The 12,498-nt window shown below is 28.3% G+C and overlaps 1 protein-coding gene across 1 annotated transcript; it reads right to left on the bottom strand.

The window, feature by feature from the left end:
- Positions 1-8,166: 8,166 nt before the first annotated feature.
- On the bottom strand, positions 8,167-9,293 carry LOC107028036 (ethylene-responsive transcription factor ERF038-like). Its single transcript, XM_015229089.2, has one exon. It carries the CDS (start codon positions 9,253-9,255, stop codon positions 8,530-8,532), a length of 726 nt encoding a protein of 241 aa, XP_015084575.1. The 5' UTR covers positions 9,256-9,293; the 3' UTR covers positions 8,167-8,529.
- Positions 9,294-12,498: the final 3,205 nt, after the last annotated feature.

Genomic DNA, 12,498 nt, shown 5'->3' with positions numbered 1-12,498 from the left:
CATCCTTAATGGACTTAGTCAAATTAAACATTGAGAGGTGAATAATTTGGACCCTCTTAATGTTGATTTTTCGTTATAGTCAAGAGCAAATACGAGACGATTGGAAAAATAAGGGAGAGAGATAGTGTGTGTGAAGTAAGTAAATGTAAAGAGTACGCTAATTTTACTCCTTGTAAGGCACGCAAAGAATAATATTTCTCCCCTAGTAATCTAGTCTAGTACTATAAGGGGTGGTCCAATTCATTACCATGACTAGTTTTCTTAAGTTTGGTCAATACATCTCGTGGCAAACTAAAAGGTCGTTGGGGGAAAAAACTATATGCTAAGAGTGAATAACTAGAGTCACAAAATCAACAGATGTCTCGAATTAAAGCTCTAGAAATGAAAAAGATTTTGATTGAAAGTGCTTCATATTTAATCGAATCTTACCTGAGGCTAATTATGATTTAGTAATTAGGCCACATAATATGTACTTATACAACCTTTAAACTTTCAATGAATTTCATTTAAACGCTTGAACTGTGGTTGGTTTTGATAGAGAAGCTAACACTTGATAAAATGTTCTTATTAGACCTTTTAACTAAATTTTGAAAATGTTCGTGCGTGTATTTTTCAAGTGTCCACTACGTATATAAAATAATCATTTGAGAATACGTGACATTTTAAAATAATATGCATTAATCTCAATAAATTGTATTATGCATGTTCCAACTCGTGTTGTGTGTTCAAACTAAAGAAAGTGACATAATTTATGTTATTATGTAATGGATGTTTGAGTACAAACAGAAGTTCTTTCAAAATTTGATGCAAAAACACCTAATATGAACTATATCGTATATTTAGATGTTCGAATCTAACATGCCATAATTTAAATATCTAAATAAAATCTACTAATACATTTAAGGAAAATTGATGTATTTGATCAGAAGAATTTTTTTGTCATTGAGCATGATACCATCCTACGCTTTTAACAAAAAAAATTTCATACCTAACACATAAGTTAAAAGTCTTTGATTAAAAGCAAAACAATTCATCACTACACTACAACTTATATCGATACACTATCCTTTACTAGGATGTGCTAAAGAGGGTTACACTTCCAATTTAGCAACCATGTGTTGTTCTTTTTTCTTTTCCTACTGTTGTAACTTGTAGGCATGCATATATCCACCCACCCCCATCCCTCATTTTATACAACATTTTTTTTTTGACATAATAATTTACCTATCACATAATTATTTTAGATCACGAATTTTAATTTTGTTCTTTCTAAATATTACTATGTTAAGTCAAATAGTGTCGTATAAAATAAGAATAGTACTTTTGGTTAGATATTTTTGTGAACTTGTGGATTGTACAATTGACAAGAAGCCAAAAGTGTCCAATGGTGGTGTCAACATAGTTGGGCATTAGCATGTTCCATAAAGTGGGGAAAGTACCAAATATAAAACATCAATCATGACTTTTTTTTTGTACCACCACTTATATAGATAAGCCTTAGGACAAATTGATTTGTCTTTGGTGAAAATTAAAGTGTTACTATTACTCAAATTGATTGTGACACTTAGCTAGCTAGCACACACTTTGGACTGTTATAAAGAATCTATTCACTACTTTTCCTTGCAAATAATCTTTATGTACACTCAAATATATAGTAACAAAAAAAAGTTTTAGCAGTAATAAATACACACATTACTAACAAAACGTGTTAAAGCCTTATCAGCTATTATAAAATTCAATGTCTCTATTGACTCTATAGTCGTTTCCTTTATCATGCTTGGACATCTTCCTCTTTTGTTGTGATAGTTTTTCTTCCAATCATCAAAATTGATCACTAATTTATAATTTCTTGAAATCAATATAAATGTAGTTGATATAGTGCACAATGAAAGAAAAAAAATGCATATGCACATGTGATATCTACTATATATATATTGAGATCATATTATAGTTGTAAAGTAACACTGTAAAGATATGATTTTCTTGATGTACTATCAATATTATTCGATATTTTATACAAGAGGGTTTTAGTTGTATCACTTGTATGCATCTTCAATGTAATTTATTATTAGAATAGTAATTTAGAGGTTGAATAAATATTTATAGGTCAGTAATAATGCTTAAAATGTGAAATTATCATTTTAATAAGATATATTACCTACTATATTACGAGAAGTTAACATGATAATATAAATACACAAATGTTGTGTGTATATACGTACCTTAAAAAATTCTATAAAAAAAATGCTTTCCATTTTTTTTAAAGAATAATTAGAGACAAAATCAAAATTTTTAATTCAATATATATAAGGTTCTAACTTGTCATCCAAGTTTTTGTTCATTGACCTTAATCATTCTCACAAATAACCCACCAAATGATCTGCATGCTTTTATTTATTCTATTTTTTATATTCTCCATTTCAATATATATAGCAAAGTTTAATTGGTCAAATTTTTTAATGATACATATGCGTAATATTTGTGACATATAAGACTTTAGAACTTGTTGTTGTTCATCTTGTATTCTAAACATACTTAGAACAAAACTTTGAACATCTTTGTAAGATAACAAAGTTTAAGAACATTTTCACAACTAGAAAATTAAAACTAGCAGCGAAACTAGAATCAGAAACAGATTTAAAAAAAAATATACGAAATATTTTTCTTAAAGAAGAATTGTTGTTAATATGTGTCTAAAGAATCTTACTGATTCCAACAAACTTTGCAGAAACACGAAGTTACCAAGTTTAATGAACCAGTGAAGAACAAAAGAATAGAAGAACTGAAATTAATTCACAAATCTAAAATTTGTAAAACACGTACCAGAATCTGAAAAATTTTTAATAGGAAAAAAATCAAGTCCATAAACTCACAGTTTCCCCTTAAGGAAATTATTCCCCTCTAGTATCCGAGGTTTGATTTGGAATATAACCTCCCAGGGTAAAATGATCTCAATCACCAGAGTATAGATACCAAAAACTCCGGTGTCAGCGAACCACTCAACGGCAGTAAAGTACACTTAGAATACTAGATTTAGTAGTTGAAGAAGAAGTCCATGAATTCTATTTTTTTAAAATGAGAGAAAATCCTTCAATTTATAGAAAACAAAAGATGGTGCGAAAAGGTTCTTATTGTGCCTTACCGGAAAGGTCACAAACCTTTGAAAAAATCACAATCTTTCAGAAAGGTCGCCACCTTTCATAAAAGTCACCACTTTCCATAAAAGTCACAACTTTTCATAAAAATCGCAACATTTCATAAAAGTCGCAACTCTTCAAAAAAATCGCAACTCTTCATTTTCCATTCACACCTTTTTAAAACCCAACACTTATCATTTTGAATATACTGCAACATTGGTGCGTAGGGGTGGAACCAACATTGTAATTGTGTTTTCGACAAAACTCAATAATTTATTAGACTCAAACCTGTATTTGTGTTGAATAAATCATTTAAATAAGTATAAATAACAAATTCAAAGCCTAGTGAGCAAGAACAATTATAACTTGTATATTTAAAATTTTGATTCCACGTCTAGTTGTGTGATTATACAAACTTCATTAAAAACGAAATAAAAATTTAAGTTGATTGATTTTTAATTTTACAAAGATATGTGTGATCCTGGATGTGTAAATTACTCTAGTCCTACTTTGGTATATTTTAATGAATTAATTATCATATTCTTTTGTACGTTTAGCCTCAAAGAATAGTCAAAAGTGATATCACCCTTTTCTTTTAATTTCTTATAATTTCCATAAAAATGCTTGTAATATGGTCTTGACACTTTAGATTTATTTAAAAAAATAAAAATAAAACACTTTAGATTTTTTGAATCTCTTTATTTTTACTTTGCAGAGTACACCTTTATTCCTCCTACATCACAATCTTTTTTTTTTCTTTACTAATTTGGCAAAGTGATCCCTTTAATTTAATTATTAATTAAACATGCGATCGTATAAGTAAACATCTATGATACGCAATTATGCATTAAACTAACAGCGATGATCGAGTTAATTGAGCATGGGATATCTTCTCAAATGGAAAGTCTCATATTTGAGATTCTTTGTATTCATGTTTTTTTTATCGAGCATCATTGCACAAGATTTATTTAATTTTCATATGATTTACGAATTATTATACTAGAAAAAATTTACTTTATACGTACTCGAATGATAGTGATTGAGTGGGAGTTTTTCCTTTATCATAAAAAAATATTCAATTATGCATTAACCACGTCACAAGGATGTGTAAAGGTGACTTGTTATAGTTATATTAATTAGACAAATTCATAAACTTTTTCCCTATTTGGAGGGTCTTTGATTTATTACTTTTTAAATTAACGTAAAGATACTATATTTTATTTCAACCATGAAAAACACATTTGATTTGATTAATATGGACAAACTCTAATGCTAAATAACATGAACCCACAAAAAGGGGGAAAAAAAGAAAAAAGAAGAGAATAATTAAGAAACTAATCATGAAAGTTGAACTTATTTTCTGACTATATTCTTGTGTTTTTTGTTTTTGGATGTTACTACTCTTGACAATTAATTAAAATGAATGAAGTATTTGTTATCATAATTATGAAGAACTTTGCTCAAATATGAAAACTGTAAAAATTTGGTTAGCTAAATCTTAGAGGGGAACAAGTCCTATCTAGGATATTATGTCGTAGATAAGATTGTTTCTTTTTTTTAATTAGAGGTTTTAAATTCAATTATTCAAATTTTAGATATAGAAAAATCTTTATTGAAAAGTACTCTTTCAAATGGGATTTTACACAATATAAATTTCAAATAATCAAATTTTAATATAAAAATGGAACGTCAAAGTGGAAAAAATAATTGTGTTTTGGTTTACAATGATTTAATATAGCATTAAAGTTGGATAATGTTTGGACTTTCGAGAAATTACCATCTCTTTGGATCTTACCTTCTTTTTTTAACTGACAAACACTTCTCAACTACTCCACTTGGCGCAACTAGTTTAACTTTTTACTACTTTTTATTTTTACTTGTGTGATATTTTTTATTTTATAGAGTCAAATAATTTAAATTTAATTAAAAATTTATGTGTGAAATCTTCAAAACTCTTTGAACTTTTCAAACTTAGCGAATTGAAACATCTTAGTAGCTAAGGAAGGGTAATCCACTGAGACTCCGTTAATAGCGGCAAGCGAGAGTCGATTGGGGTTTGAAGAAAAACAAACATGAAGTTTCGTTCCTCTCCTTTTAGTCAAGCGCGTTAAGATAATACCTTTCATCCTAATCTCATCTAATGAAAAAGGAAGCCCCCTAGATCAGCTGAAGAGATTTTTTGGTACCAGCGGACAGTTGAAAAATGATAAGACCCAGGACCAATTCTAGTTTTTCTTTCAATCAAAATAAATCAAATTCGAAAGTGTATCACCTTTTTAAAAATGAAATTTATATATTTATAAACTACGTAACAGAATTACAAATCATTTACGGTAAAAAATAGACTTGTTTGAATCTCAAAATCTGAAAAAATGCCACATAAATTAAGACGGAGGAAGTAATTACTATCTTGCCCATTAAAACTAGGTAGATAAGATGTATAATTCCTTTTTTTTCCCTTACTTTTGTTAAGATTTGAATGAAGTTTTGAGCCGTGAAATTAGTCGGCATCGATGACACTTATATTAGGGTAAACAACTTACATAATGACGTGATTTAGTGATCAATGAATGAGTGCAGAACTTAAACGTACAATAGAAACAAAAATATTACTTAGTTTCTTTATATATATGCCTAATATCAACAATAAATTAGAGTTTTTCAATATTTATTTTGATTAAAGGTAATAGATACTCAATGATCCAAAACGCCACCATTAGATAAAATAACAAATAATTTTCACTCGCTTCATGAACTAGGATTAGTTTGAGACTAAAGTTATTCTCTATTCATATTAGAGTTTAACTATTTCATATTCGCATTGTGTAACGTTTTTTTTGAGAGAGAAATAATCCATACTCTTAGTGTGGGGAGTTTGGTGTATGTTGGGTGGGGGTAAAAATGAAAACAAGACAAAGTGGTAAAAATGCATGAAAAGAAAAAGAAGATCTCAATAATTAAATGAAAAAAGCATTAAATTAGATTGGGTTTCCAACTCAAAAGTCATAAAGAAGACAAAGATTGGTCTCTTATTGCTACTTATTATATCACTTTATAGCATCACACTCACTCTTCTCTTCTGTTGCAAGCCATTAGCCCACCTTAGCTTATTTTTTTCATTTAATACCGTAGAGGAGTATTGAAAATAATATCGAATTTGATATACATTATAAATTTTATTTTCGAACTGTTGATAGTCATAAAAAGCATTCTTTATTTGACTAACTAAATTTAGATACACTCCGACATGCAATATGACATAATAAATAGTCTTAAACTTTTGTAGGAACATGTGACTCTTAATAAAAAGGCGAGAGACGTATTGAGAACACCCTTAGGTTGACGAGAATTTAGCGATATATTTCATGTAAGATCAAGAGTGTATTCAAGTTCAGTTACAAGAAATATTTTTAAGAGTGTTAATTATTTAGTAATGAAACTTATTATATATGCCAAATTAAGGATATCTTCAATACTCTCTTTATACGATTAGTATAAAATAAATAATTGCTAGTTTACATCACAATCTATATTGATTTATATCTGACTATGGTCTGTTATCAATGTAAATCAATTTAGAAGTGTTGGTATGTTTTATTTATCATTGACACAACCAATAATCTGAATTGATAGAACATTAAGGAAATTAATAAAATTGACATGTATCCAAAGAGAAAGGGACAATGATGTTATATGTCACTGTTGTAAACGATAAATAATTAATGCAATCCAATATTTTTGGGATATTAAAATGTATCCTTTAGTATCCTAAACTATGATTTCGTATTAATTTATGTATATTGCTTTTATTACGATGTGAAAGTCTTAACTAATCGTGCTTTAATTTTAAGGCATGTTCCCATGTTCATGTTTAAATATTTTAAATATGCCTTCCGGTCTCAAATATTAGTAATTATTATTATGGCCAATTAATTTGTTCATAATATTTGTTTATTAATTCTTTTTTTCGAAAAACAAAAAATCTATTTCTTTTCTTTTAACAAGTAATGTGATTTCATTAGTTTAAGAGTTAATAACTTAGATACACTCTAGTTTGTATTATTACCTATGTTATTATATTTTGGTATCTCCAGATATATTCACAAATACATGTTAGGGATAAATGAGGTTAAAATTAAGTGTAATTTATCATTGATACATTGAAAATCCAACTAGATTCATATAAATCTGGGATACATAACAAATCTCGCTTTTCACTCTCTCATCTCACTCACCACTCTCCTTTATTCTCATATTCTGAGATACATGTGAATCATTCCAGATACATACATATACATTTGATGTGATTCACATGTATCTGGAATTTATAACAAATCCCGTTCGCCTCTCTTACATCTCGCTCCTCACTCTTCTATGTACCGATATACTAGATACATTTGAACTACACTAGATACATGTATCTAAGTATATCTTTCTTTATATCACACCTATAAATATTTCATGAGAAAAAAAGTTATTCCATTTAAAATAAGGAATATTATTTTCTCATAAAATAAAAAATAAAAAATAAAATTTTTATAATCCATTGTTTCCTTCCAATTCGCCGAATGCCCACAAAACACAAAAACAATTAAAGAGTAATTACTTGTTTATTCATTTTTTATTTTTTTTAAAAAGGCAAAGAAAAGGATTGAAAAGTGAAAGAAAAAAAAAAGGGAAAATTCTTATCTCACCGCCGTTTTCTATTTACAACTGAAGTGGCCGAACTTTTATTCACATGTTTTTTTTTCTCTCTCTCTTTTTCAGGGAATATAAGCTCTGATTTGCAGAAAAAATAAAATAAAATATTTTACGTATTAAAAATATTATTAAAAATCTGCCAAACATCGTGCATGAAATGATAAATTTCACATGCTTCCAGTTGTATTTCTTCTATTGTTGGTAAATTAGGATTCCCCTAATTTACTTTTTTACCAAAAGAAGCAAGCTAAACAAAATAAAAAAATAATAAATGTATGCATGCAGCAAATGAAAAATAAAAATAAAAATAAAAATAAAAATCAAGAAATTAACTTATTCATTTGTTTACATTTTACAACGAGAGGTACACACCAGGTCGATCTACAAAGTATTTCACGTTAATAAAATTTAAAAGAAACTGTACTTGAAGCGATTATATATATGGAAATAACTTATAATAAGCTACTTAGTGTTACAACAAAGCTCCCCTAGTACAATTAACTCAATTCAATGAGGTAAAAAACAAAAATTACTGTCAGTTTTACTTTTTTTTTTTAGATTTTTCCACGATCCTTTCGTCGAAAAATTATACTATTTTGTAAGAATGCAGTTTAATTGCTGTAATCCCACATTTAGAGACCTTCAATATGCGTCTGTTCAATTAAATATCTTTCGTTGAAAAATTATATTGTTACAGTCGTGGGGCTTCGAGGCTGTAGTCCCACAAACAGAGATCTTCTTCAGGCCAGAATTCACTGTAATTAGAGTCATTGCTTTCAGCTCCAGCTAAATCCCATGGTGAATTATAGTAGCAAAATTTATCAAATTTTTGAGTAAGATCCATAAGAAGATCAGGCAAATCAAGAAAAGGGTCTTCGCTATTACTCGTCAAAGATGATTCTGCTGACTCTGTTTCTTCAGAAGAAGAGGGCATTTCCATTAACTCATCTGTACTCTGTTTTTCCATAAAATTTCTTGGTGAAATATTCAAAGCTGCAGCCTTTGCGGCTGCAGATTGAATATCTTTAGCGCATTTCGAAGATGGTTTAGGAAATTGATGAGCTAATTCAGGGAAATTGAGTAAAGCTAAGTGACCTTTAATGGCAATTGCAGCTACATCATGTGCTCTGGCAGCCATTTCAGCTGTAGAAAATGTACCAAGCCAAATCCTTGATTTTTTCCTCGGTTCGCGAATTTCAGACACCCATTTACCCCAGCTTCGTTTTCGAACACCGTGGTAAATTGGGTGTTTTGAATCGTCCATTTTCTTGGTTTTTTCAGTACTGGATTTGATTTTCTTGTTTTGATTGGTTTGTTGTTTTGATGATTTCAAGGTTATTGATCTTTTTGTTAGAGATGAAGAAGAAATTGTTTGATAGTTATTGAAAATAATGGGAGATTGATGTTGTTCTTCCATGGGAGTTTTGTTAGTAGTAGAAGAGGAAGCTACAGAGTTAAGCTTCTTATAGTGTTTTGGTTTTTGGACTTATTGGCACTTTTTATCTTTTTTTTTTACTTTAGATGGAATAATTCCAAAGAAAAAAAGTGAAAGCAAATACTACTAATTAAGTACTAACTAGCTTCCACTACAATTAGGTGTTGTTTGGTTTAAAATTGAGATATCTTAAGGTTATAATTTTGTGATTTACAGCCAAGATTAGAGCATAATTAGATAACTTGTTCCATCTCCTGTAGGAAGTGTCATCAAGACTTCGTAAGTTTTATAGAGTGATTGTTAAGCCAAATTATGTTATATAAGGTAAAATGCTAGCCGATCAAAAATATACACGTTCAGAAAGTAAAGATGCTTAAATAAATGTATGGATATACTTAAAAGAGATAAGACTATCAAAACAAGGTGAGAGTGACCATTCTGGTGGACAAGATGTAGAAAGTGAGATTGAGATAATTTAAAAATATGGAAAGGACAAGATTTAGATAGTTTGAGCATATAAAATTTAAAAAATATCTGAGCCGAAGTAGAATGGATCTAAGAAATATATTGAAAAGAAGTGATCAAATATATAGAACATGCACATGCACACTTAAAATGGAAACTAACTTTAAAGCAACCTTTTGATTTTTTTGTAAGAGCTAGCCATGGTGTCGGTTGTCTCCAAACAGCCATTTTTTCATGTTTAATGATTCTCTCTACATGCTAAAGATACTATTTTTTTTATTTTATATAATTTATTTTGTCTATATAAAATTTGAAATATCAATTATATTCTATGTTCTAAATGGTTAAAAAATAAGTAAAGAGTTAATTGAGGAGAACAATATCATATTAAAGCCACGTAAATTGAAAAAATGAATATACTCATAGTAACATAATTTCAATATTTATATTAACTTGTGTCACTCAACTATCTCAATTATAAATTTGGTCATAAATTAAGAAAATATGTAGTGCAATAGGTCCTTTTGAAGCCAAAAATGTATAGTCGTGGTGTCAACATATATAGTTGGGCAGTAACATGTTCCATTAAGTGGGGAAATTAAAGTGTCAAATTAAAGTTTGAAAACATCAACCATGACTTATTTTTTGTACTATACCTGTATAAGCAATACGGATAATATATAAATGTGCCCTTTAACTTGGCTTCAAATTACATTTATGCCCTTCAACTTTGGATGTGCACAAATAGACACTTAAACTTGTATAAAGTTGAACAAATAGACACACATGTCCCACATGTCATTTTTTTATCCTACGTGGTGTCCTATGTGTATTGTGTCATGTAGGACTCATGTGTTTATTTATTTAAAAGTTAGATAAAGTGTCTGTTTGTGCATTATAAAAGTTGTAAGTCAAAGATAAAATTTGAAGTCAAATTTAAAGTCTAATATATGTATTATGCCATAAGCAATAATGACAAATTGACTTGTCAATCAGCTCCAATTTATTTATGATATATATTATAGTTATTTAATTTTTACTCTATATAAATATAAGATCTATAAAAAAAAAATTATTGAATTCGTTCGGAGGAAGTACCAAGATCGAAGCATCAACGATGACTTATTTTTTGTACCACCAAGTACCTGTATAAGCCTAAGGACAAATTAAAGTATGGTTTTTTAGGACAAAAAATTAATGTCAGTAGTGAAAGTTAAAATTATTATTACTACTCCAATTGATTATGACACAAGCTAGCAAAGTCTGTAGTAAAGAATTTATTTTCGGCTTTTCCAGCTTGCAGAAAAATATTTTTTACGTACATAACTTAGATTTTAGTAGTCCTGAGTTGAACAACAATTGATTATCTAATTTTTAAATTAAATTTGAATTATATGTTCTAGTGGTGTAAAAATTAATATGTGATTATATAAGATTAGATGAGATTAAAAATGATCATTTTTGACCAATGATGACTGAAGGTGTTGAAAGGGTACGAGGTAGACTTAAAATCATATGAAAATATTTTTTTTTTCCAAAGATCTTCAATTTTTTTGTATCAATATGTGGACTTGGCTAAAAATAATTTACATAATAATTAAAAGAAAAATTATTAGATCCTATAAGTTATATTACATTATTAGACCCTAGTATGCTAATAACTAGATAGAAGCATCATATAGTAGGAAGATGTATGAGTTAGTGATATTTAAAATATACTTTTAGAAAATTTATATGGGATTGAAGCAATTGTGGATTATCGAATTCCAAAGTTTAAATTACACTATTTTTTTTTAACTTAAAAAGCATTTTTTCTTATTTCTCTACGGTTAAATTCTTCAGGTTAACTGTAGACATTGAAATTTTTAGGGACTCTACGTGCAATTTGAGTTGGGACTCTACAAATTGTGTTTAACTCAGATAGATTCTTGGAGGCTATTCAACTCTAAAACCTAGTTTATGCCTATATAAAGGGTACTAAATTCCCTTAAAAGGCATCTTGATCTCGAATACTCCACAAATTGATGGAATTTGTGGATTATTCATATAGAGAGGTCAAATCTAAATCATCATAGTTCGAGAAATACGCCACTAAAGGCCCTTGAATCATGGATAAATCATCTTAGAGAGTAGAATCAAGGGAGAAACAGATTTGTACTCACAATCTTGATGAATAAAATCAAGTTTCTTCATATTTTATTTGTATGGTTTATTTATTTTCCATATGTTTAAAATTTGTTCAAACATTAACATTTTTTATTTCTTATAAAATTTTCTTTTAAATTATTTTTCTCATTTACTATAAGTTATTCTAAAATGTACTAAAGCTATTAGAATATTTCTTGAAAAAATTTCATTTGGATTAACTGTAAATTAAATTATGGAATCACGTTTCACTTCTTTTATTCATCATTTAATTGATGGGGCTTCAATTTATTTAAAAAATATTTACTTCATCATTTAATTCAATGGGCTTCAATTTATTTTAAAAATTATTTGTTGCCTATTTCAATTTGTGGCACCCATGTGTTTAGGGCGGATATATCACATATTAAGAGTTTTGGTACGATAATTTTGATTTTTAAAAATACTATATTATATGATGGTAAACTAATTAATTTGATTTTATTAAATTCAATATTAATATTTGCATTTTTTATATTGACAATTGACATTTGCATTCTTAAACATGGATATAAAGAAACTGATAAATTATATTAAATTAATAAGTGTAGCTTATTGATGATATTATAAATAATA

Source organism: Solanum pennellii, chromosome 8 (genome assembly GCF_001406875.1).
Source record: "Solanum pennellii chromosome 8, SPENNV200".
Lineage (NCBI taxonomy): Eukaryota > Viridiplantae > Streptophyta > Magnoliopsida > Solanales > Solanaceae > Solanum > Solanum pennellii.
Note: the sequence above shows the minus strand (reverse complement) of the source record. Positions and strands in the feature narration are given on the sequence as shown.

Coding starts and splice junctions, on each gene's coding strand:
- LOC107028036 (XM_015229089.2), bottom strand. CDS start 9,255: ATGGAAGAACAACATCAATCTCCCATTATTTTCAATAACTATCAAACA.